Source organism: Solea senegalensis, linkage group LG10, assembly GCF_019176455.1.
Source record: "Solea senegalensis isolate Sse05_10M linkage group LG10, IFAPA_SoseM_1, whole genome shotgun sequence".
Lineage (NCBI taxonomy): Eukaryota > Metazoa > Chordata > Actinopteri > Pleuronectiformes > Soleidae > Solea > Solea senegalensis.
In genome coordinates this window covers 15,987,150-16,014,129 of record NC_058030.1, presented here as the reverse complement: position 1 = coordinate 16,014,129, position 26,980 = coordinate 15,987,150, and the positions used below count along the sequence as shown (strand labels likewise).

Sequence of the window (26,980 nt, the reverse complement as noted above, 5' to 3'; positions counted from 1 at the left end):
AAGTTACCGAACCCTCCATTGCTAATGATAAAACAAATTAAAGTAGACATTTAATATAACAGGACTCACACAGAGTGTTGAAATATACCATGGAAACTGTTCATTTTGTAGACAATTTGTTGGCTTTCTGTTTTTCTGTAGACATTTTCTTCTTATTATTCTTCCTTTCTGTCATCGAGCCATAAATAACAACGGTCCTCCGCTGTATTGGCAATCAACCCTTAACCTTTTCTTTTAGGCTTCGCTGTGCAAATAAATGCCGACCCCCTGCTTGCTCAGAGAGTACAAAACATCCAAGATATTTATCCATGCTTACCCAGTCCAGCTTGCTTGAATTTCACCTGGCAAAAAACAGGAATTTGCCTCAGAACCTAAGGCTCAAGAGAGAAAGTGAGACAGAGTGTGTTCCCTTCATCACAAGAGATCAAGACTGTACCTTTGTAAAGTGAGAGAGCGGTAGAGCGAGGGAGAGAGACAGCAGCATGGGGCACCAGAGTTCAAAGCTTAAGTGTGCCGATGGTCTCCTAAGATGTTGGTTACTTTAAGAGGAAATTGGACTTCAGCTTATTTTAAAGAATCAAAGAACCTTGGGGTGATTTACACAAGATAAGCTTTGATAATATGCAAGACTTTTCTCACGCCCCTGTACAGAATTAAATTGCTTTTTAAATTGGAAATGTTTTACCATTGTACACTGAGATGCGGCAGAGAGACAAATGCATGAGGGTGCTCAAGCAGCCGTCGCCTTGTAGATTTAGAATGATCAGGTTCCGCGTGATCTTCCCGCTATCGCACATTGTCTGGCACCTACAATCTCCAAAGACCTTTCTCTCAAATTGTATCAACACTCCAAACAACGGCATCCGTCAAACCCCCTTCTCCTCCATTTCCATCACAGTTAATGGACCCGCCACATCACTAACTCTTTCATAAAATAGAGAGGGACAAATTATATTAATGGAAATGCCACTACGTGCCGCGTGACAGACACATACTTCTTCCGCCTCCTTCCTGCACTGCGCCGTCAACGCTGAAGTAAAAAAAAAAAGTAATTTACTGATCATATAGTTTTGTGCTGAGTAAGCTGCCTCAGGATGAATCCTCAGAGTGGATATCACACAGTAATGATGTCATGTTTCTTCCTGATTGCTTTACGTCTCACACGGGGGAAAGAAAGTCTTATATTATGGGACGACAAAATAGCGTCTTTCATCTTAACTCGCTATAATACGCGCCTGTATTTTCACACATTACAGCGAAAACATGGTAATATATTCAATTGTGATAGAGGGCCACACGGTTGGTGTAGTGGTTTGCATGGGTTTCCTCTCTCAGTCCAAAAACATGCAATATGGAGATTAGGTAAAGTGGACACTCTAAACTGTCCTGGGTGCACCTTGCCTATGTTTTTATTATTGTACTGTAATGAAAAATGTTACACTACCAGCATGCATCTCTCCGTGTTATATAAGTCGTCATTCAGTACATGCCTCCTCGTGTACGATTCTCTTTTCTGTCACTCCCCACAAACACCCACAAACCAGATTAAGCCTCTTGGCTTCATGCAAAGCCATACTTAAGAGAGCCTGCGTAAAACATCACCCTCCGCTTTACCACATGCCTCTCCTCTCCTCTTTTTTTTTCCATACAGAAGTGATTTGGCCCTCAGACATGGGCCTGAACCTGCAATTATCTAACAGCCAGAGCAGTGTCCCTATAATTCCTTGAAACCATCCTGGATCCAAAAACGCACAGGGAGGTCTTCCTCTGTCACAACCCCCAATCGCCTGACCAGCACAGCCCTCTTTGTCTCATTCACCTCACACACACACGCATACACATGTTTTCACTTTGGTTGAACACTGTACATTATGAAGCTGAGCGTTAAGTGTCATAATATACAGATACCATGGTTGTCTGACTTGGATACCCTTAATATATGTCTTAATTCATTTATTTATAAAATATCGGCTCATTTCCATCAGTATTCTCTGGGCAGGTTGATAGAACATAAGCAACAATGAAAAACACACATTAATGCATTATGCAGTGTGAGACACAGTGACACCTACACTAGACAAGATCACAAATAAATATATTAAACACACAACAATGTAAAGCGCCAACAATACAATGTGCCACTGAGGATTGCACATCATCCTTTTCAGTGCACAGCTTGTTATTGCACGGTCATCTGTTAATATTGCACATTACCCGATTATGTCGCACGCTTTTTGCACACTGTTGACTTACTTCTTCACAAGGTAAAATATAGTAACAGACCTGGATATTCCTCATCCAGTTTTTGAAATGTGTTTTGACTGTTGCAAACTATTATCAATGTTCTTGTTAGTGGAACAACGTGTTTTTTCTTTTGTAAAATGAAAAAACAATCAAACAATCACATGTCTATGTAACATCCTCACGTGTTAAGTACTGATCTGTATCTATACATTATTTTCTTTAAACATTTTGTTGTATTTGATGTGTAAAATGCAGGGCTGCAATGATGAATCGATTCATTGGTTTGAGTGTTTTTTAAAGAATTAAAATAAGTTTCTTGAGTTTTTAGCTTCAAATACTTTTTGGTATAAATCATTGAGAACGTCATAGTTTCCAGATTTGGTCAACACAAATGATCAATTGTATGTATTTTTTAAGGAGCAACAAGTACTCGATTCATCGAGAAAATAATCGACAGATGAATCGATGATGACAATAATCGTTACTTGCAGCCCTAATAAAATGTTTAAATCATTGATTAACACCACCAACAATTTTCAGGTAAAAAAAAATCTAATTGTCACATTTTTATCTTTTTTATCTTGCTGAAATTATCTTTTTGGCAGTGAACTAAGATGAGACATTAAATAATATTGTGAAGTTTAGACCAAATGTGTTACATCCTAGTGTCCTGCTGATGTCCTGTGAAAGGCTGCACTGAAATGGGACTACTGAAACAACCCTGCATTAATATGCAGTGAACCAGGCTACTTTCTTTATCTGAGAAGCACTTTCACAGTTGTTCTCTCTCCCTCCTCATTCTTTGTACAATATCCTCTATGGAAGGAACTCTCGGGACATTTATAAATGTTATAAATAGTGGAGAAGTTTCTTTCTGAAATGATATATATACTTGTATGAAATCAAAACATGTTTTTTCTTCATCCTGAAATTGATAATCCAGTCTAGAAAAGTCTAACAATAAGCAGATGTAGATGTTATTCATCATCGAAATGTCAACAAGATTATACCTACATAATAACTGTGAAAACCTGTTGTTTTTATTTATATAAATGTATTTTAATAGACCCTGGAATAAGGAAGTTGGAGATCATGCACTGAGAGCCCCCTACTGGCCACAGTGGACTCTCTGTGCAAAAGCTTATATTATTGGCCAAGTTGAAATCAGTGTAAAACAAACACTGGCACGACACCAAATCCTCTCAGGGACTAGTGTCATGAACATGTCATGTTTTCTTTATATCAACTAAAAGGAAAATAAAGAGAAGAAAAAACCCAACTTTATTCCCATGATTTAATCAGACAACTCATCTTTTTGATCAAACTTTCTACTCAGACAAAATTAAATCCACACTAAAGAAGACTTTGATGTCAACTGAAGACAGACTATAAAGACTTTTAAATAAAAAAAAACAAACACTTTTTCATTTTTCCTTTTCTATTTAATTTCATCTAACGAACAGAAGTCAGAGCACAGGAGTGCAGTGTTCCTTTTACTGCTGCTGCTGTTTCCTGCAGCTGTGATCATTTAAGTTTATGATATTGAAGCAGGACTACAGTTTAACAACACAACCGTTGCACCACAAAATACTCTATCACAACACAGTAAATGGGTTTAATTCTACAGTAGCTTTGAAGTTTCTGATTTTCCAAACCAGGGAGCAGAAAACGCATTAGCATTAAACCCTTAATTTATTCTCTAGACCTAAAGTAGGGGACATATTCCTCTCATTATGGTGCTAAACCATTAGGGTGTGAAGGCATTAGAAATTAAATTAAACAGCCAGGCTTAATCTCGGTGAACCACGTGCACAGTACCTGTCAGACTGAGGACCACCTCCATACTTAGCACAGTGCAGTTAGTGGTGGTGTATAAGTGAACCTTATGGGTGTGATTTATCCCCGTCTCCCGGAGTGGGGTAATGCGCATGCGCTCCTGATCTCTGCGTGGTTAGGATCACAACTGCGTCAATTGACCAGAGACACCGAGAGCTCAAGCGGAAGTGGAGCACATCATCCTCCACATTAAAGCCCAACTTATGCATTTTGCAGCCTGGTACGATGCAGTTTAATACTGACCTGAAACGTACAACACTTGTATGTTTTATATAAAATATGTCATTATATTGAAAGGCGACAGCATGTATAGATTAGATTTAAAAAGGGCAGTTCAGTCATTCATCTTGGTGCAAGAAAATTGATTAATTATTTTAAGGAACTAAAATAACAAGAATTATTATGACCTATGTACGTAATATAGATAGATAGATAGATAGATAGATAGATAGATAGATAGATAGAATAGTTGAAGCGCGAACGTTTGATGACTTTTACGCTGAAATTCTTACCGGATGTTGCGTTTGCACTTCCGTTAGCTTACCCACAGTTTCAATCACGATGCCCGTCCAGCAGCGGCCGCTGAGCATCAGAGAGAGAGAGAGGGAAAAGAGCGTTGATCTCCCTCCCTTGCGTGAGTGTGTGAGCGCGTGTGTGAGCGTGTGTGTCTGTGTGTGTGAGTGTTTGTCACAGATTCAGTAAACGCTGTTTGTGAGTCACTGACTCGCTGTCGGACTCGGAGCTTCCACACAGTTCACAGCCAACATGGGTTAGGACGCGAGCGACGCACGGATGATCCACTTTGTGCACTTCGGCGAGGATGATGGGGGGAAAAGAAACGGACTTGTTTTCGCAGATACATCCTGACAAAGACGGAGACTGAGAGGGAGTAGAGAGCGATCTGGACCCGCTGCCTCTCTCCGCGTCTTGCCTCGCTTCAATTACCCTGTCTTTTTTTTGTTTGTTTTTCCTCTTTTGTTTATTATTATCTTCATTTCCCCCCCCTCCTGCCGCGTGTGAGTGACACAGAGATGTTTGCAGAATTGCTGTGCGGCGCCGTGGCTCTGGTCCTGTATGTCAACACTCTGGGCGCAGATTTCTGCTACGATGACAGGTACTTGTGTGAATGACTGACATCCTGCTCTGCATCATCTGATCACCTGCAACACAGTATAATGACGGCTGGCTTCAGTCACTGAGTTGTATGTTATTGCACCAGCAACTCTGGTATTTACTACTTTGTGTGAGCTGCAGGTTTGTCATTAACACTATAAGCCTGAAGTTAAACAATTAATCAATAGTGATAATGATAGTGATAATGATGCTGAGTGTGAAAAGACAATGTAGTGATGCCTCATGTTTGTTAGGTTTCTGTAAAACTATATGCCAAACTTATAAATCACTTCTCATTTCTGCCACTGACACTTATGTTCCTAATTTAGTGACATATATATGAACAATTAATCATCACATTTGCAATTTAAAACAGTGCAAAAGCAGAATTTGATTGGTGTTTTCTCTTAATTGTACTCAGAGTTTTACTAATTACTAATCTGACACATACATAGTGGAAACAATGCCCATCCTTGATCTTTTCATATATATGTATGTATGTATATATATATATATATATATAGAGAGAGAGAGAGAGAGAGAGAGAGAGAGATACATTTATATATATATGTATATGTATCATAATTGCAATATCTGTCAAATGTCTGCGCTTATGTCTTCGATAGTCTATGTTTTCCATAGGATGCACAGTTAAATCAGGCTCAGTTGCCTCCCTGTATAAAAGTGGTGCATGTCCCCAGAGCCTGGTTTTACTCAAAGTCCTGACTTGTGCTGAGCAAATAATTGATCCCTGGAGAAAAACACATCCATGCAACGTGTCTCCTCGCTGCACAGGAGGAGTCCCTTTGCCAGACTCGTCCAATTGTGGAGTCTCCAGTGCTTAGAGAATGTTATTGTTTATTTACTGATAACAGTCATCCACAAACTTTTGGGATTCACTTTTTAATGATGACAAACATTTATGACCCAATTCACATTATAACTCATGAGCAAAGTTGTGCGTAATACAACTTTTCTGACTCCTTTTACTGTCATTTCTATAACACATTATGTGAATTAGTGTTATGTAAACCAGCCATTTCCAAGAGATACACTGTGTGTTACATTGGGCTTCATTGATCTTTAGTCAATAGTCAGTAGGTTTGATTTGTTTCTTTGCTCCATACATCACGCAATTCCTGAAAACGGAATCATTTTGGTTTGTGGACAAAACAAGACCTTTGAGAACATCCGAACTTTTAGGTGTGGGGAATACCAATCAACATTTGTCACCATTTTATGGACCAAACAACTAAGAAAATAATCCAAAGATTAATCAATAATGAAAACAATCAGTTTTCTTATAATAATCAGTTTTTATTGTGTATCGCTCGATATCGTAACAGATACTTATGTGAACTATCGTTATTGCGTTAGCGTGATGGAGTACTGTGATTGGATTTTTCAACAAATTTCCCACATAGTTAAACTTTCACATGACCGCCCCCCTCATGACCAGACTGGACGCTCATTGGCCCCCAAGGTCGTTTGAGTTCCCCTGATTTACGCGGAGCTGACAAGATATCTGGTTGTTTATGTAGGCAGATATAAATCTTGAGTCAATAGCTGGAATACATTCAGCAAATTTATTCGGTGACCTCAGAACAATCTCCCACGACTCGTGTGTGTGTGCGTGTGGGTCCTGACCAAGTCTGTGGGAATGACTGACTTTAAAACATAGGCTGAACGTTTCCATCCTCAGCATCAGTGCACAGGTTGAGTCGTTTTAACGCCGGGTGATGCGTTACTCATATACAGTAGCTGGCCTTTTCATATTTGATGGCTGACAGTGCCCCAGGCTCACTTATGCTTCCTCCATGTCCAGATCTAGGTCAGAGCGACGTCGCTGTGTTCCTGTTACCACTGAATCGTCTCCCTGTAGGAAATATCACATCTCGATGAGTCATTCATTCATATTTACAGGTATATGGGATAATTGCAGGTGCTCAGAAGAGATTATAAATAGATTATATCTACATTAGTAATGCGTCTTCCTGCGCTTTATGTATTTACAACAGGAGCTGTGTGATTATTTTAACAACCTCCAGAGGATGGAGCTCAGTGAACCAACAGTACATTAACATCCTCCACATCAAATAGTAGTTTCCGTTACAAGTGTCGGCTCATGATGTTGTGTGTATGCCTCTGCTCTGCAACACTTTCCCCAAGGCCTTGTTTTTTTGCTGTAAAAGTATGAGCGTTTTCTCCTGGTTGTTTGAGACGTGCGGTGCATTTGCACTTTTGCACCCGGCACGGATGACACGGGCACTTCTCTGCAGGAAAGCTGTCACTCTTTGTTCATAAACCTGTCAGGGAGTGGCTGCACTGTGGAGAGGTGAGAGGCGGCGGCTGCTGCTGCTGCAGAGGCTGCTGCATGTGTCGCTGCTGGAGAGCAGCAAAGCCTCGGAGAGTCTCTGAGAGTAAGACAGAGTGCCAGAGTGCTTCATTATTCTATGAGGGGACGCTAACATCATGTTATTTATTACCGTGGGAGGCTTTGCCCAAGTTAGTGGAAACAGATTATCTTATTTCCAATCTTATTCATCTGTGTTTAACACCATGTGTTTGGTTGTGGTTTGTTGAACATGTTTGCTCAGTTGAAATGTCCCCGAGAGCTGTTTCACAAAAGCAGAATAAAGAAATCCAGGTTTGCAGACAAAGCCAGGCTTCACTTCATCAGATCCTGACTTTAGTGTTCGTTTCATGAAGGCCCGAGTGAGATAAAAATCAGAAAGTGCTCGTCGAGGATAAAAGTCGAGTCAAAATTCACAGTGATGGCTGCCCCATTGATCTTGAGAGAGAGTTCATAAAGTTTAATTGGCAGTTAAAAAAAGAAAGGCTTCTTAGGCCCTCAGCCATCTTCATCAAGGCACACATGTTGAATCTTTAAATGAATTTCTGAGACACGGCATGTTCACAGCTTTCCATCTCAAAGTGTGAGGTTGATTTCTTCCTGCTGCTTATTTTGCACCCAAACAGCCGCAGCAACTAATGGAGGTGTATGCGCTTTCAACAGATAACACAGGATTACCTAAGTCTGGCTTTGCCACTGTGTTTATGAAACAGAGTCCAGGCCAAGATAACTGGAAAATCCTGGCTTAATCTGCTATCGAGGTTTTGTCCCTCAGGATGCGGAGACTGATCTAACTTGCTAATGCTGTGCATGTGTGGAAAACGCGCTGACTGGGCTTGTAAAGAGGCTGTCAAAACAGGAAATATTGAACGTGTGAGTGGCAGTAAATCAAACGCCATTACCCTAAAGCCCGTCGACTGTGGACTGATTGTGGGATCTGATTATAATGTACGTATCATCCGAATAATATTTCAAAGTCACTAGCAAAAATCAGAGTTTTTTTGTCGCAGCTCATTTGGCATGCATTTCAAAATGAAGAGAATAAGCTCTGTGTCTTTCCGTGAACCCGCGTGATAAATAGATGCAGAAGAATTAGATATGGACATTTTCTCACAGTGTGACACAGCGCGAGAAGAATTGTGGCTCCCCTTTGCTTCTAGCTGTGAAACTAATACTGTGTGACTGTAGTGATGATGAAACGTGTGTTTGGTTGCATGTTTTAGAGACACCTGAGGGTTTGCACTATAGGGCTGGCACTTTTCCTAAAAATTAGGTTTGAAGGCATATTATATGTGGTGCTATTCCTTTGAAAAGATCTGGATCACTTCCCAGCCTCCACACTCACAACAAGTGATGAAATCATTTACCAAAACTTCCTTTTAGTCACGTCAGGTGAGGTTTAACTGCCGTTGTGTCGCCCGTCTCTGCTGCCTCACTGTGGCGGAGATAACAGCCAAGCTAACAAGTGAGTCTGCAAAATGTGTTTGGGACTTTTCCGTCTATGATGTTGAACCAGAAAGACTTCCACATGCTCTTTTGCATTTTCGAATTTCCGATAAAAAAAGTGCCGCCTCTAGTTTGCAGTTCATTGGATGACAGAGCTTCATATGGTCATGGAATGGCTTTATCATGGTAAAGTGAATGTGTACATAATGTCTCTGTTCTCTTTAGACTTATCAATAGCGCGTGTTCAGTCTTATAAATTAAACAAATATTATCCCATCTATACATAGCAACCAAGGCCATGAGGAGGTCACAACTGAAGGAGAAAACATGTGCTACAGTAAATTTTATGCTTCACACATGAAAAAAATCAAAAAAAAATCCCATGCAATGCAATTTTCTGGCCCCCGCTGTCAGTCAGTCAGTCACAGCCCCTCCCTCGATAAATATGACAGCCTGGAAAAGTGGCTGCTCCCCTGTGCCAAATCACCCCGGGGAGCTTTTCCTCAGTCTCCCCTGAAAACACTTATCATTAGCACATACACAACTTTGACACCTGCTCTGGAAAATGGGAGTCATTCATCATGTACTTCATATCTGTGCTGTTAGAATCCGCCGTCCGAGCTAAGTGAAGGTATGGCAGAGCACAGATAAATGTCAGAGGAGAAATACTGGTCCAATATTGTGCGTCTTGTGCTAAGCCTGTGGAAAGGCATCGCTGGCTTGATTGCCGCTAGCAAATTTCGTCTCGCGGAAAAAGGCTTTAATGTGGCACAGGTCAACAAAGGGTGACGACAGTTGACTATAGTTGAAGTGAGGCCCTTTTCATGACCGCTGAAAGCACGTCAGTCTGTTGGAGAGGTGTATGCTTGCTCTCATGCACACTGGAGCTTTAAATTGCCGTTCTCTCTCTGAAGGCTGTCGGGTGTGAGGAAGTGCAGCCACTTCACTTCTCCGCCCTCAGTCAGTGTCATAAGTTTTGACTATGTGAGGACGTGCGCGCGGGTCACGCTGAAGGACGGCAGCCTCTCGGGGGCCCGGACGATGATTTGTAGCACTCAGGCGCTGGCTGAGGCTCAGCCTCTGTTTTCATCCATGAAAGCTTCATTAGTGAGTAAGTCGGGAATGGGAGGCAGAGCTGAAACTCTTCACGGATGATGCGGTTATGGTGTGAAGCCACACAGGGTGGATGAGTCACGTTGCTTCATGTTCATGCCAACCAGGATACAGGAGAGAAAAGAAGTAGTGTATCATCATTTCTTAGAAGAGAGAGATGGATGATTTTGTAATAATCAGCGTGAGCTAATTATTATGAAATGAATCACTGCAGCATTACTTTTTAATGTAAATTTACTCATTTTGTTCTCAGACTCTCCACAGCTGCTAAGTTAGTAAAATGTTGTTTTGACAAAGTTTAGGTTTTAATGACCCCTTTCATTTACCTTATATCTAGTTTTTATATTATTTTATTTACAATAAGTTTATTGTATATAAGTGTGTATACGTGTGTTACAGTGCAGACACAAACTGCAGATTGAAGACATAGGCCATAGATATTGTTTTAAAAAAATAGAAGAAAATAGGTCAAATACAGTATATCAGCCAATGAATTGCATCATATTTTGGCCATCAGATCTTATTGGCACCAGCCATTTAAAAAAACAACGTATCAGTCAACTTTTACTGTAAAGTATGTGAGTTCACACACAAACAGAAATGTCCAGATTTACATTTACATCATGTCCGAACAGATAAAGTTTGTTGTTTGTAAGTAAGTGTAGCCCTTCTTATCAATCTGAACACGCTGTGTGGTCCCAATAAGGTGAAAGTGTGTTGTGCTGTCTGTGTTGGACTACCTGGACAGACATGGATTCAGTCTGTGTCCACGACTGCGACTCGTCCTTGGCTCCATGTGTCAGTGCACTCATCTGGAACCCTACTCTCATGGCCTCTGGTATAAGATGGGCTGGTTAGCGCTGTGGCTATGTTGAGGGCCCAAGGGCGGCAACCCAGCAGTCTGAGTATCTCCACTTTTTCCCCAGTCAGGGTTTCTGTATCTGCACCCTGTAATTACCATGCTGCCTGCAGAGAGAAGACTCACGGCATGGTTTGGTGGACGTAACTGCTCCGCTGTCTATCTCTCATCTCTCCCCATGTCGTTTTCTCTGTCTGCCTCTCCTACCCCCAAAGCCGTTCAGGCCGCCAGCTCCCATCAGCCAGTGACTGCCTCCAGATGGTCCCGTTTGGTAGGCTGTTTGGGGTTTTTCTCCCTCCTGCAGTTTGAAGGGGAAGGTTTGAAGTGGATTCAAATGGAAGATGTTGTGTTTGCTCATAATTGCCAGGATGGAGACATCAAAGTTCTCGATGACACAGACATGTGCATCACAGAGGCGGTGAAGACGGCCTTAAGACAAAAGCAAATATCTTTATATAATCCGTTTTTGTGTTGACATAAACATTTTTTTTCTAATAACTAAAGATTAAACAGCGATGTCTGTTGCGAAAGGGATCTTTTGCTCTGAACGACAGAGAATTATCATCCGACTCTGCAGTTTCTTTTAGCTCTGCTGAGTTTATGTCATCTTTCAGTTACTGTTTTGGCTGTTAGCACTGTTGCCTCATAGGAAGAAGGTCACCAGTTGGAATCTTGGTTCAACCAGTGGCCTTTCTGTGTGGCATTTTCCATGTGTGTGTGTGGCGTGGCGGGTCTTTGGGGTGTGATTTTTTTGCTCTCTGTGATCGGCTGTTTGTTGTGCCCTGTCTCCGACCCAACGTCAGCTGGGTAGCAGTAGAAAAGTAGCTGAGAACACAGTTTTTATCCCAATCAAAGCATGTGAATGTGTTGCTATGAGCAACTGTTTGCAAATAATGGCCTAAAGTGGAGCAAAGGTTGTACTCACTGCTTGTTTCTCCTGCCTCTGAGTGGCCAGGAATTAATATTTAAATGATAAAAATGTCTGATGACCGCAGTGGTAGAGGATGTATTGGCAGTGGTGACGCAAGCCTACAAATATCATCTCACTCTTATTTTCACTTATGCTGATAAACTAGTCATGTCAATCCATTCGTTTCAATAAATACTTCGTACACTTATGAAAGGTTCAGTACTTTGTTATACCCACGTTTACCCTCTGAACTGTGCAGAATTACTTCAAGCATTTGAGTCTCAGATGGAGGGTGTCCATATTTAAATCAATAGAAAACAGCTGGCTAAATATGATGCTCCATTCCCCCCCACTGTCTTTGGGCCCAGAGTATGACTTCATTGTATTGTGTCTCGCATGTTGAATTTCACCTCATAAATGTCATCAGAAAATGTTGGCTCTGGTGAGAGCAAAAAGTAAACATCTCAATTAGTTACATATTTGGAAAATGTGTAACAGAGATTACACATTAAGTGTAATCTCACACTAAGCGTTTTAGTGCATTTCCGAGCTGATTGTGGACATTCCTTTCCTTTCTGATTCACCACATTACTCATCGACTGTCAAAGCTCCTTTTGCAATTCAAAGAAGCTCTCACTTCTTTCATGTTAGTATTTCACATGTCATCTTGCAATGCCCTATCTCACTGTCATGTTGTCCAATATCTTAGCAAAGAGGAGTTTTAATATTAATGATAACAATAATAATAATATTTATAATAATAATCATCATCATCATAATAATAGTATAATAATAATTATTAACTTTATTTAAATAGCACGTTTCTTAACAAGTTTTACAAAATGCTTAGCAGTCCAATCAATCCTTGCCTTGGCCTGATGGGGTGCAAGGAAAATCGATGAGAGACAGAAACAACCGTTGAACATATCAACAATCCAACAAATATGTTAAAAAGAGAGAGGGAGAGATGATGGAATTATAGAAAAATAGAAAAATACATTAAAATAGTCCATGGCTACACAAGAGGCCAAGGTGTCCAGCGAGAAGAGCTACATCTTGAGAAGCTCTCACATGTGTTCCACAGCTTAGGAGCTGACAGAAAAGGGGATATCTATTAACTATAAACGTGTATATCAGTAGATTACGGGATTCAAAGAAACTGGACCGCAAGAATGTGAAACATGTTTAAAAAAAAAATAGCACGAGTAAATAGAGTGAAGTGTAGAAGCTCTACTGGAATATGACTACTGAAATATAAAACAGCTGTTGTTCGTGCATGAAAAAAGTAAACCCAAGTGACCCAACCCTCAAGTTAAACACTGCACTGCTGTCATGCCAAAGCTGAATTGCAAGAGCACGTACCACAAACACACCTGCACACCTCTGTTGTTGTGTGGTGTCTGCTGCATACAGTACCTGCTGCGGAGCGGCTGCTTTCCTTCTACAGAGGGGTTTACCTTATCCCATAAATGATGTACTGTCAAATAAATGATTCCCTGTAAATGTTAGGACAGTATGAAGCTGTGCATCCATCAGTGCTGCATATATTTCCCTATGAAATCCTTGTTAAAGAAAGCCTTGTTGTTCGTGACACATTCGACAGATATAGACGTTGACGTCTGTTTTGCTGTGAACCGCTCTGAACTCACGGCAAAGTTGGCGACATTCGCATAAAGGGCAGTGCATCTCAAGTTGGCAGTGTGGTCGTTTTTTTTTGTTTTTTTTTTGTTAAATCTGATAACAAGTGTGCCTAAATGAGGAGGAAATCTGCTGCAGATCTGCGTTGCCCACGCCTTCGTCACAGTAATCCTCTGTGACATTTTACATGCGGAACATGCCCTCGTGACGCCACGGAACACAAACGTCCAGGTCCCACTTTGATTACTGTAGCAAACCGCTCCCTGCCGCCAGGATGCAACAGAATAGTTGTGGCGTCGTGTCGCGAGCTGAAATACTCCGCTGATTGCCCACTTCAGCTGATTGTCATTTGTGATGTGCTACAGCGGTTGAGCGGCGTTCTTACTGTGAGACAGAATGCTACTCATGAGCAGCCATTGCGCCCTCTGCTGTGCTCGAGCCAGGCCACAGCAGAGCTGCAATAATCTGACTGATGCTTTGTAATCACCTGACTGGTATGCACTGGGATGGGAATTGGGCCATATGTAAGATGGCGGGGTGATTGCCTGGTTGATAGAGTCACCAGATTGTCTTTGCTGCATTGCACAAGGCGTTAACCTTAGTCCTCTTTGGATAGTCTCTGTGCTCCTTGCCTGGCTATCTAATTAAAAGCCAACAGATTATCTCTCCTAGTACGTCATGTGGTTATAGCAGCACACACACACACACACAGATATTAATCTCCTTAAATGGGAATAATGTGTAACACCACAGTGACTCATTCAACAAATGGTCAATGTTGTGTGACTGACAACACATTTCACAGTGATGTGACAAATGTGACAACTCCCATCAGTCAAAAATGATGCGTCAGTTCTGCTGTTGTGCCAACCAAATAAAACGTCTCGGACTTATGTTGCCGACTTGCTCTCTGTGTTCCTGGAAACAGCGTTTCCAAGGGGTGTATCGATCGGTAATGGTTTGCTTTCAGATATGGTCTCATCATTAGACATGGGTCTCATATAATTTGACTCTACGGGGGCTAAGTTCTTAATGGGTCCAGACAAGGGTTTGGATTTCGGAGGCTAATGCTGGTTGATGGCTCTTAAGCTGTGGCCACTCTCGGGCTCTTGGCCCTCTTCATATTAATGGGATTAACAGGACTGTGCATGAGGGGGGCATGAGGTGTAAGCAGAGAACCTGAAGCCATTAGAAACAAAAACTCCCCTGTCCCTCCATACCCAACAGGGATGCTATAGTTGGCCCTTTTCAGCAAGGAAGAGGAGAAGGTTACCCCTCTTCACTGGGCCTCCCCGTCTTGGTGGCCTTATTCTCTGTCGAGATTCACTGGCTCGTTTCGATGAGGTTATGACACAAGTTGGCCGGTTTGGGGGAAATGCCTTTGTCCATTGTGAGAAGAAGGGGCTGTGTGGTCCCTCTGTTCTCCCCGGACCCAAAGAAGGAGGCCATTTGTCACCAAATCGAGGGGGAATTAAGGACTGGTTGTGTTGGCTTGCTGTTTATGAAAGACAAAGAAACAAGACCTCAGTGTTTGAACAGAGCATAAAATTGCTGCAGTTTTGTAAACCAAACCTGTCAGAACCAATTGGGTGACCTCTGGTAGCACAGGCTCTGGTTAGTGTTTTTAAGCTTTGAGAGAGTGGAAGGAAAAAAAGACGATGCACGGTTCACGAGCCAACAGTAGCATCACCGTGTTGTGAGTGAGCCAGCTCAACTTGTTGTTTTTGGGTGGCATGGATGTAGAGATGGAAAGGTGATCCACCAGTCAGTGCTCTCCTCATGCGTTGCAGAGCTGGTAGCCCGTTTGAACACAGCCACCTGCTTTTGATATATATTGTGCATAATTTTATAGAGAAAATTGGAGCAATGTTGGGCTACTTTAATCATAAGCCACACAAATTAAGAGTTGAAAAGCTAGTTAAATAGTTTAGTTTTAAACCTATGATGCGACCTGGTTTAATTCATTCTCTCTACTGTGCCATTGTGTTGCAGTGATGTTCTGTTCTTGGTGGGGTTCATGATGCTTTGGGTTTAAGAGAATGTAAAGCTCAATTACTGTCTTTTATTTTTTATTACAGCCGTGTGTATTGTCTCTGTTTACAGGTTATTGTTTGTCATGATTAAATTGATAAAAGCAGTGCAACGGCAGCACATTCACCCGCACCATTGTCCCCTGAGGTATTCAGTTACCTTTTTTTTTCCTAGCACAGAAAGAGCGTCAAGCCCAAATAAATCTAAATCTAGTCGTAATCTTGTTTTTTTGTGGCGAATGAACAGAGTGAGCTAACAAAATCTTTAGGTAATCTGACGTGATTATGGTTGAGGATTACTTCCCTCTCTTGTCAGATCCAGGTTTGCTCACTTTTGAGAACACACATGGTGGATTTGCTCTGGCTCGTGTTATTATTGAGGTTAAAGTGGTTTTCAAATATGATTACAGTATCTGGTGTGGGAGCTGAGTCAGATGGTGCACAGAAGTGCCTGTGGTCAGGTGAGTAGCCACTGCAGGTGACCTGCTGCTCCTTTTGCCCTGAAACACTGGGTCATATCCAAACGTGTGCCCCCCTGTGTGTTTGAGTCACTGCAGAAAAGAAGCGGAAGCAGAAGTGTGTGTTGTTGTACACTACTTTTTTTTTCATTTGTGGACCCACAAATAAGCTGACAGGGCAAGTCTAAGCCTTAATACTCGTGCACCCGGATGGTCCCAGCAGTAGGAGTTGCCTCTTTCCTCTCTCTTCCCTCACTTCCTACCTCTGACCAGACCACAGCAATGGAGGAAGAACATCTTTTCACAAGCTGCCCTAATTGATACTGTCGAGCCCTGGGAACCTAGTGTGTGGTTTTAGTACTCTGCAAAATGCGTGCAAAGCACAACAGCCTGCAGTGTGCCACCCTCTGGGACACCACAGGTTATTTACAACCAGACGAACAGTCTGACTCAGGTCCTTGTATAGTTTCCTTTAAGTAAGTAAAAGGGAAAAAAAAAACAAAACATCGCACTTGGATTTGACCTTGCCAAATCTGTCATCAGCAAGCACGGGCAAGAGTTGAATCCAATCCAAAGCTGTAATCTCAAGGCTTTAAACTACGTGATGAAATTAAACCATATATAGAGGTGCAGAAGATTCGATTCCTACTGTTGGCTTCCCTTTTTTTGCTTAGCCTACAAATGTTGATTATATAATATGGTTATAATTAATAAACGTTTTGAGCCATACATATCTATTATCTTTGGATAGGGGATCGAGACGTCCAATCAAATGCAGTTTAAATCGACTGCTTCTAATGTAACTTGTCATAGCTTGGTCGAGCCGATGACTCCGACATGGGAACGGCTTGTGTTGTATTGCATTTCGCAGACATAGCCAAGTCTCTCTCCCCCTTTCTCCGTGTCATCTGGAATAAAATCACACCAGCGACAGATTGATGGAGTCATGGTGGTTTTCAAGCTTGATTTCAGTGGTTTGTTTTGGCTGAGCACTGACCCTCAGTGTCTGTGGCCACGGTGTTTCTCCTCTTCTCTGACCTCTCACATGTGTGACTTCCCCCCTGGCGATTCTGCCAAGTGAGGTCTTCCTCCTCAGCAGAAGATGGATACACACAATTGGCCTGAGTTTATTTTTGATACATGAAGGAAGTGTGGGTTGGGGAAGAAAATGTGCACAAGTGTTTTTCCTTCACCAGCCCCGGAGGTTTGAAGATCTGCGGAGAAGCACTGTCAGCCGCACTGACAGAATAATGAGACTCCTTAAATGAGCTCTCAAGAAAAATAAATTTCTAATCTGAGATAAATTGAGGGTGTGCAGAGGAGAAAAAGGGAAGCTGGCAAGACAGAATGAGTGACTGATCAGTCAGATCCCTGATTACGTATAGCTGCGAAGACCTAGAGGCTATCTGTGTCAGCCTGCAGTGAGCACATGTTGTCCTGACTGTGAACTCCAGTTGTTAAGGGCCTTGCAACATTTAGCGAAAGGAGAAGCAAAGAGGGCCCAAAACCACACTAGAACCCCCAAGTAGTTCCTCCAAATGTGTCCAGCGTGTACAGCAGACACACTTCCCGCCACCATGTGCTGGAAACATCAGCAGCTGTTTTAATTAGGAAGGAGGCGGAGAGAAATTTATCCTTAGCGGTTCTGGCTTGTGAGCTTTGTTTTCATTTGTTTGAGTGACTGCTGGGGTCCCAGGTGAAGACCCCAACCTTCAGACACATATTGTTTAAACAAGCTGTCGCTCAGAAAGCCCTGAGTCTTCTCTTTTTTTCTGCCAGAGAAAGCCTGATCAGAGGGAGCCTTTCGGGCTCTCAGTCAGGCTTAATGTATTTTCTAGAAACAACCCCCATTATCTTGAAAGAAGACAAATTACACTATGAGAAGAATGACATTTATATACACGAGCCGACGTCTCGAGGCAAGTTGGATTCGGTCTCGGGAAGAATCGAAATGATCTAAGCCCACTGGCAGATTTCCTTCACTCGTGTAAAGAAAAGTACATTATCAGCACTAAACACTAGATTAAATGACTGTTGCGGTGCTTTCTCTCTGCCAGCGCTGCTTATTTAGTACCCCTCTGAAACATTTACTAATGCAGTGCACCCATCAGTGCAATTGATTGATGGTGCTGATGATTCCCGTTCATGGCGGCTGAAGGAAAGCAGGAAGAACTCAGGGAGAACTCGGGTACCTGCAATTTCGGCTTGGTTCTCTTTTGTGAGACATGGCCATGTTGTTGAAGAGAATAGATCTTGATTGGTGCTAAGATGAAGACTAAAGAATCTGTACATCATGCAGCTGTTATTTTCCTTAGGCGCTAACATCTACCACCGTCTTCTCATCGAATAATCCAACATAGTTTCCCAATGAGCACATAGATGACTGGCTCTTATTAGACCAACAGGGATTTCATTTATGTCCTCGTGCAACTCAGGGAGGTGTAAATATATGTTGGAAAATGAATGGCTTATGTGTCGGCTGTCTGCAGCGTCACAGTAGCATGCACTTGTATATAACGTTCTATGTTTCATGGTTAAATGGAGCATCAACAAGCAAACGTGCTGGCCACGTGATGTATAGCACGTGGCCAGCAAGTAAAGATCAGATTTACGTGGGAGATTATTGTCTATATGACACTCCACTGCTGAAGACACTTGGGCTGTAAATCATGGGGCTGAATGATGGATCCCAGCTGTCACAGTGAACAGATGAGTTGGCAGGACCCACACTGGCATGTTTGCCTGCTCAACGAGCTTTTAATTTGCGGTAACGACTTGACATCGGCAAATTAGGGGTTTGTGGAAATCACAGAATTGGGAGTTATGTGGAGGAAGAATGGGACTATACCTGTTTTTCGGAGGTGCTCTGGGCTGCGGGCCAAGCGACTTGGCTTGTGCGAACATAAGTCATGGAAGTTTTTACAGGCAGAATCTTTTTTGGAAACAGTGTTTTGTAGAGAGGCCTGCAAGAAGTCACAGCAGGAGAGCTGTCAGAAAAACATCTGAAGGCCACTGTTTGAATGTGAGGTACAAAGTGCCATTTCATTTAAAAATAATAATAATAATAATACAACTATTAATTATTTATGTGCTACAATTGCTGTAAAAATGTCTTTGTATAGCTTCCATTGTTCGACTCTTGCTTTCTTTGACCGTTAATTCATATTCAGTATGTTTATTTATTTGAATTTAGCCCTCGTTTTAGTTTGGCTATTGTTTTTTTTTCAGTGTAATTAGTCTGTTTTCAAGGGTGCTTTGTGTTTTACACTAAATTGCAATCTTGGCTCTCACCTCGGGCAATTACAGTTCCCCGTGTGATGAAGTGTGGTTTCCACTACCTTCTCAACTCCAGTTGGAGTTGTTAAAAATGTATATTTTGCCTGGAAACGTGAATATTTTCAGTAGACATTTGACGGAGTGTGCTGCAAAGCACTTCCCCGACACATTGCTCAAGTTTTTGTCATTCAGCATCCTGCATGCTGCCAGGTCCTAATAGTTTTACTATATACTGTCTGGGTGAGTTTACCATTGGAAATAGCATATCTGAAGCTGTGCCATAATCACATAATCGCCTTTATGAATCATCTCATGGTATTTATAACGATGGCTTCTGGTTTTCTTCAGGAAACCAGCTTGGCGCTCTCTCTCTCTCTTTCTCTCTCTCTCTCGCTCTCTCCTCTTGCAGTATCTGAGTAATAAAGAAAATAGCCATTTGAAAAATTCCTTCTTTTTTTGTTCCTGGGAAACATTAGTGGTATTATTTTACAACATTACATTTCCAGCTACATATAAGAGTTCATCTTTATTTTTATATATTTTTAAACCCTGGCAGAGGTGAAGGAAAGCCACTGATCCATCAAATCCTCTGCTTTTAATGGTTATCTATGTATACGTCAGTGTTGTCCACAATAATTGAAAACAGATTTGCATTAGCAGGTACTTATATCTGACCCTGACAGATAATACTGCAACAATAATATTGGCAGTGTGTCGTCTTCTTATAGTCCCATGTTTTGTTTTTAAGCTATATAACAAATGGACGATACTGCATGTTTTTCTTGTATGAACAGCCGCATCCTCAGTGTAGATTCGGGATATGGCCATTTATAAAAAAAGAAATGTTCTCCCTCAAGCTTTAATTATTTGCAGATTTAGGAGGTTTTCTGTGTAACTGTCGGTGGACTCCCAAGGGTGAGTCATCTGCTGCATAATTGACGCTCTCAGTCTAAACCAGATTAAGTTTTTAAACCTTTTAGTGTGTCCCCACTTGGGAGGATGTTGAACTTCTCCTAGACTAAAATCCATGTGTTTCTTTTGTTGGGTTTTGTTCATGGAAGAACTTTTAGTATTTACGCAATGAAGGAAAAAGTCACTGTAATGATTTCTAAAAGAATGATCAAGTGGGTGGTGGGGCTGCACAGTATAGTTAAAAAAATATATTTATTTTTGGTAGACTGGTATTTTTGGTAGTAATTGGTATGACTCATAATTTCATTTTTGATAGTCTCAACAAACTAAACCTATTTTTCATCCAAAGAGCTAGATTTCTGGCACGGCGGAATGCTGTTTCGAAACATTTATCAAAAAATTTCCGTGTTTTCTGATCTGGATATAGCACTTGGTCATATTGCGCTTTGGATTATTTTGCCATTAAGTTTGCAGACCTACGACGAAACAAGTAGAAAAGAAGAATCGTGTTGGCTAATTGAATTTGATCTTGATCAGAAAAGTCAAAAAGCACTTTGATGGACGTCACTATGGATTAAATCTGGGCAAACATCTTGATCTCATTTGAAAAAAACTGATCAAAGAATTAACGTGCTGTATCGGCTGCAGCTGGAGACACAGAGATAAAGCCCAGTTCTCCTCTGAGTCCACGCACATGTCCTTACCGCACCACAGTTACAGTTTCTGACGGCTCTGAACCTTGAAACAAATGTCACCTGCATATTCATAACCCTTAGTGCTATTTACCTGAAGATATTCAGCTCACCCCCCCTTCCTCATACGCCTGCAAAATAATGTGGTTGTTGATTTGTTGGCGGTAAATATTAAGGCTAACTAAATAAGGGGCAGCTGCTTCTGCATAAATGAATCATGATACACTGTATCGCAGTTCGTGTTGTCATCAAAACACTGAGTGCAGCGTGACGGTAATGTAGAAATGTGGAGTAGCGTCGAGCTTTCACCTTGTCAGCCCACTATACTGTAGCTGCTGTGATGCAAGTTAAGCTGTGCGTGTGGTGCAACCTTTGGCTGATCTATGAGTCTGTCTCCTTGCCAGCTTTGTGCAGTAGCCAGCATTTCTTTTACAGGAAAACCTGCTTAAGCGTATTCACTGGCGTGATGTGAAATCTTGATCCGCTCACTTTATTTTGCACTTGTACTTTGTTATTAGATGAAAAAACTGAAGCATTTTTCTAATGCCCCTCATTAGGGAATAGTCAGAATAGTCCTATTAACACAGAGTGTGCTGAGTGCATTATTTATTACCAAAATTGATGAAGGTTAACTACACTTACAATGCAAAACATAGCTGAGCTATTACACATGGCAGATGGACAACACAAAGAGTGAACAACCTTGTATGACTAATAATAAGTGCAATAATAAACAATGTCACTTTGGTGTGTGTGCAGGCTGTGGATGAAGAATATCCAAATATCTTTGAAGCAGATGTCACGTGATATTAGTTTGAACTTGATATTTAAGTGGAAAAATGTATTCATTTTAGCCACATGGCATCTTGGGGGCTCAAGGGGTGGAGTCAGTCCCAGCTGACATTCACATGCTGGACATCTTGTCACTCTATCACATTGCTTTAATTTATTACACTGTTTTTTTTCATGCAAAATAGCTAAATCCCATGATTTACAATAGCCGCCGCTGTGGACAGATACCCTGGCATATGTCCACCATTGCTCGCGTACACATACAAGGCGTGATGAGGGCGGTGTCGCGTTGACTTGTTTGCGCGATATGAACAGGATGTCCATTTGTCAACATCGTCTCCATTATTCAATACAAGTCCTGTCAAACATTTGTAAGATTTACAAGTTGGATTAGATTGGATAAGATTACCACCAGAGCATTTTGTGGTGAATCCTCATCTTCTCTCATGGAAAATCCTTGTCATTCTCTGATTGTGAAAGCAAGAGTCTGAGTGACAGTGACTAGCACGGGCAATTTGCCGTCCAGTTTTGGCCATAAAAAGGCTAAATCTGTACAATCGTATCATATTTCGAAAGTAACATTCAGAATTGTTGTTCCTCATCGTCCTTCAGTGACAATTATTACTTCTTTCAATTCTCAACTGTCCCATCTTGACTTTTGCGGCCTCGTGCTATGTCAAAGCGGGGCTTTAGAACATGTGCTTATATCATCAGAATTTGTGTCAAACTGTAGAAAATGTTGAGCTTCGGGGTTTGCAGCTTTGTGGGTTTCGAAGCACAGAATGGTACTGGCCGACTTAAACATAAAATGTTATTCCCAAAGCCAGTCAAATCAAAGCCAGTGGTGGACGGTAATATGGCTACCCAGCAAGCGGCTGGTAATTGATTTGTTAAAGCCGCCACGCTCGCGTGGTGAAATGAGATGACAAGTACAGTCCTTAGGCGTAGTTGAGTGGAGGGAGGGATGTGGGGGGGGGGAAAGAGAATTAGGTCTGTGACCCACAGGAGAATCAATACAACAAGATGGGGGTCTGGAAACGGCGCTGCAGCTCTTTGTTCTCATTCAGGCCTCCGCTATTAACCAACCATTTTGTCGGACTACTCTCCACGTTATTAAAAAAACAAATCTGTGTGACATAGGCCATTTGTTTTTACTGGCCATATGTCTGACCATGTGGTTCCCCATATAACAGGCATCATTTTTTTTAAACAACCCATCATTGTAAGTAATATGAACAGCATGAAATGCACTGTGAATCCCAAACAAAAGCTTTTAATACATCATCACATGGAGTGTGCCACAAATGAATGGAGACATAGGAAGTGGACCGTGTGTTGTGAATTTAGAATACCACGTTTGAACTCATTATGAAGACTAATAGCCGCTGCGCTGTCGAAAACAGATGAGGTCATATCTTGTGTGGACTTGATTGCGTTGTACAATGCCTGGTGTCTGGGGAAAGTAATGTTTGTTCATTCTTAGGGGGAAAAAAAAAAAAACTGAAAATGTGTCAGCATAACATGAATCCTGCGGAGAGAAAGCAGCACACTCAGGTACAGATGGTCGTGAGTCTGTTTTGCCTTTTCCTGAATTATGGTTCATCATTTGAAACCAGCCATAATTTATTTTATTTCATTTGTTCGCATACATACAAGTTGTCTTTGCCAAAACAGGCGACAGGTTAATTGCAGGTACACTTTTCAAGTCATAAAAAACATTCCTATGCAAATGTTTTTCTTGGGGGTTCAGAGTAAATTCCTCAGCCCCAGGAATAGCAGCTGAAGACTTGGAGGAAATCATACTTCTCTTTGCACCTCATTAAACTTCTTGAGGTCCTCTTAGCGAAGATCCCTCACGTAGAGTCCTCAGAAAACTCCCTGAGGGTTATTGTGGAAGAGGCTAATGATGGAGGCACACGGGATACGGGATCACAGTCGTGTGTTTAATCCCCTTGCTGCCCTCCTTCACCATAAACCACAGTGGCTGAACTAGATGTGTGCTCCGTGTGCTGTGTTAACCCAGTTTACGTGACTTGATATTTTTTTTCATATCTGCTCCAGCTTGATGTATGCACTCTGTTACCCTGGGATAACAGGCATGGCCAGAGAACAAGGTCACCATATTCGGCAGCAGCTGTTCCACCCATTGTTAATGCAGACATCATACTTAATAGGGTTGTGAGGTAAACAGAGATGCAACAGTTCACCAGGATGGTGGGCTTTGTGTCATGTGAATGCTGACCCTTGACAGATACTGTCGAACCATGTGGTTGTAACTCTAGACGGTCTAATGCACTAATAGGCTGTATATTTTGGCGGAAATATTTTTAACTTGACAGCCCTAGAACCTTTTTTTTTATAGGCATGAATCTGAAAGCTCCTCAAACTGACTGAAAGGGAGACGGTGTAACATCCCTGAACCTGTGCTGATAGAAAACCTCTCACAATTATGGGACACATGTCCCATAATTCTGTGCCACCTTGTAAGTCAACATTAAAAAGAGAGAGCTTAGTCAAACAATAATTCTGGATAATATGTGCCTAATTCACAGATTTATAATCTCCAGTAAAATCTCACCTCTGAGCAGGCTCCTCCTCCTTTTGAAACTCTGTTATCAGTGACCGAACATGTCAACAGGTTCATGTCATTAAACCCTGCTGCTATGTTAACATTTGCATGCAGCTGTGTCTTACATGATCCCTCCACGTCTCTTAAGACGTCTCCTGACACGTTTTGCCCCCCAGTGTGTTCCATCTTCGTTAAACATGCGGTTTGCTTGTAATTAAGTACTTCAGCGGATTTAATGCTCACTGGTGCCGACGTGTTCTCGTGGTACTCCAGAGAGAGTGTATGGATATGTAAATAGTGATGTTATGCTCGCACAGATTTCTGAGGCTGCTTGTGTTACAGCTCAGCATCATTAGATTCAAGCGTTCGAGGTAACCGACGGTATGAAACATGCAGTATTTGTTATTCTGAAAAATAAGTTTCAGTAGATTTGGGGATTGGGCAAATTGAACACTCAAAATAGACTGTAGATCTGAATGTGAGAGTGGATGGTTGTTTGTCTCTATGTGGCCCTGTGATGGACTGCTGGGATTTGCACCAGCAACCTTCATGTGGAGGATGCATTTCATTTCCAAATGAATAACTAATGATCTTAGCTCTAAACTGGTATTGAAAATAGTTTTGTTGCATCAAGTGAATAGCTATGAAAGTTATTTCATTCCCACGGAAGTCTTATAAATATTTCATGATTACAAATCTGGCCCTCTGAGTGAGGAGATCACACTGGTGCCAACAAATGTTTCTTTCTGTCTCCCTGTGTCAGTCATCAGGGTGGCACCACAGCGCGAAGATGAACAGGCACCTTCTGTCAACATGTTATTTTTTAAGATTATGGCTTCCTCTCTACTTAAAGAGGAAATTGAGTTGACACAGTGAATTTCTTTCCATTTAAGCAGCCCTAATGCTTAATGCCATTTGGTCTGCCCTCGGGGCTCGCTGAGTGTTTTCAGGGCTGGCACATGCTCTCATCGTTACCTCTGGAAAAACTTCCCATGTTCATTTAAAACAGTGTTACCTGATTCCCGAATCCAGGAAGATTTGAATCTGGAGGTGAGGCTGCGGCTTCCCATGATGAGTCAATTGTGAATGGAAAATCGCCCAGCATGTGCACATGCAACGTCTATAAATATCCAAGATGAGAATAACATCATCTGTTTGCTTCACTGAGAGGAATTGTGGGTAATGAAAGGAAACAAAGGGACTGGCACAGTGATGCTATTCCAGCTATTTTTTAATGCAGCCACCCAAAGCTGTGGGGTTAGTAATTGTTAAACGTGGGGCAGGATTTAACGGCTGTGTGGGCCTTCTTTGTATGAGTTATGTATTCATATTGACATAAAACTGGGTAAGCATTATAGAGCATAACCTCTACTTCCCCTTTGGTGAAGAATATTAGGAAAGATGCTAATGTTTGGCACATGGCATCGCGCTTATTACACCGCTGGCAATAAATGCTGACCAACACAAACTCATTTGAAAGACATCATCCATTGTGTTCTGGAGGAAGTTATCCTCGACGCCATGATGAGATAGTCTATTTTCACCAGCGACGTGTCACTCTGGAGCCACTCAAACAGAAAATCCAATCCCAACCCCCCCCCTGGAAAATGAGCCTTTGAATCCTTCAGGAGTGGTGATTGCCTCGGTGTTCAGTTGAAAAGCAATTGGAAAGAGAAAAAAAAAAATAAAAATGTGAACGACGGAGCGCGGAGTTTGTGTTTGTTTGTGCACATGGGGCTGGGTAAGAGTGTGAGAGCTTTTTATGAGCCTGTCTAAGTGATTTCCCAGTGAGAGTGTGTTTTACAGGCGGATTCCTCCAGGATGAGTCTGACTAGTTGATGAAACGGCTCCATGGCGGCCTCCCAGTCTGCAGCCTAATGAGCATCGTGTCTAACAGGTGGTCCATCAGATCCCTGAAAACAACAGCAATCAAGAAACATTTCTTATTCGCAATGTGTTCCTGGACACTTTTTTAGATATACCAGTAGTGCCACTTTTTTTCTTCGTCCACAGTGATGAAAATAGATCCTAAGCACATTTTCCCGGAATGTCAGTTGGCAGAGGACACTCTATGGTTTGAATTGTATAAGTGATCAAACAATTTTGTGTATGTGTAGCTTTGCGAAAACATGTAAACCATAGGGCATTTTGGGAAAGTGAGGACATTATGGCATAACGGACGTATTGGGGGTTCAGACCTGGGTTTAGCTTTAGTTGTGATGGTTAAGGTTAGGATAAAGGGCTCGGGGATGCCTTATGTGTATGAGGGTCCTCACTATGTGTGTGTGAGTTCTGCTTTGTTTCATGATCCCGCTATGATGAACTTAAAAAAAAAACAGAGGCACAGTTTAGAGTTTACGCAGCACGGAGGAAAATAGCTATAAAAGTGTTAATTGCTTCCAGATTGCGATTGTTCAAAACACTGGTTTTAATGGATATTGTGTGAACCATTTGCGCGGTCAGTATTTATTCACTAAGTCACGGAGAATGTATGAGCAACCGTGTAGTTAAACGTTTCGTTCATTATGCACGTCTGTCTTTACTTCTGAAACGTTGGCATTGACCGTGCACGCCGACGTTTCCTGTCGCCTCAGCTCTGTAGCGTTGCGAGCAAGAAATGAAGACCGCGAGACGTGAATCCCCAACCGCGCCGTCCAACGACAATCCGTTCAAGCTGGTCTTTGAGGTCAGAAGATAGTGAAATTTAAAAAAAAAAGTTTAAATTAAATATATTCTGTC

At 41.8% G+C, this 26,980-nt stretch overlaps 1 protein-coding gene across 1 annotated transcript in view; it reads left to right on the top strand.

The window, feature by feature from the left end:
• Positions 1–4,669: 4,669 nt before the first annotated feature.
• tmtc2b (transmembrane O-mannosyltransferase targeting cadherins 2b) overlaps positions 4,670–26,980 on the top strand; it is an 84,860-nt gene continuing 62,549 nt past the window's right edge. The window contains exon 1 of the mRNA XM_044036029.1: positions 4,670–5,194. Within this exon, the coding sequence (XP_043891964.1) occupies positions 5,112–5,194 (83 nt within the window). The 5' untranslated portion in view covers positions 4,670–5,111. The remainder of the gene's footprint in view (positions 5,195–26,980) is intronic.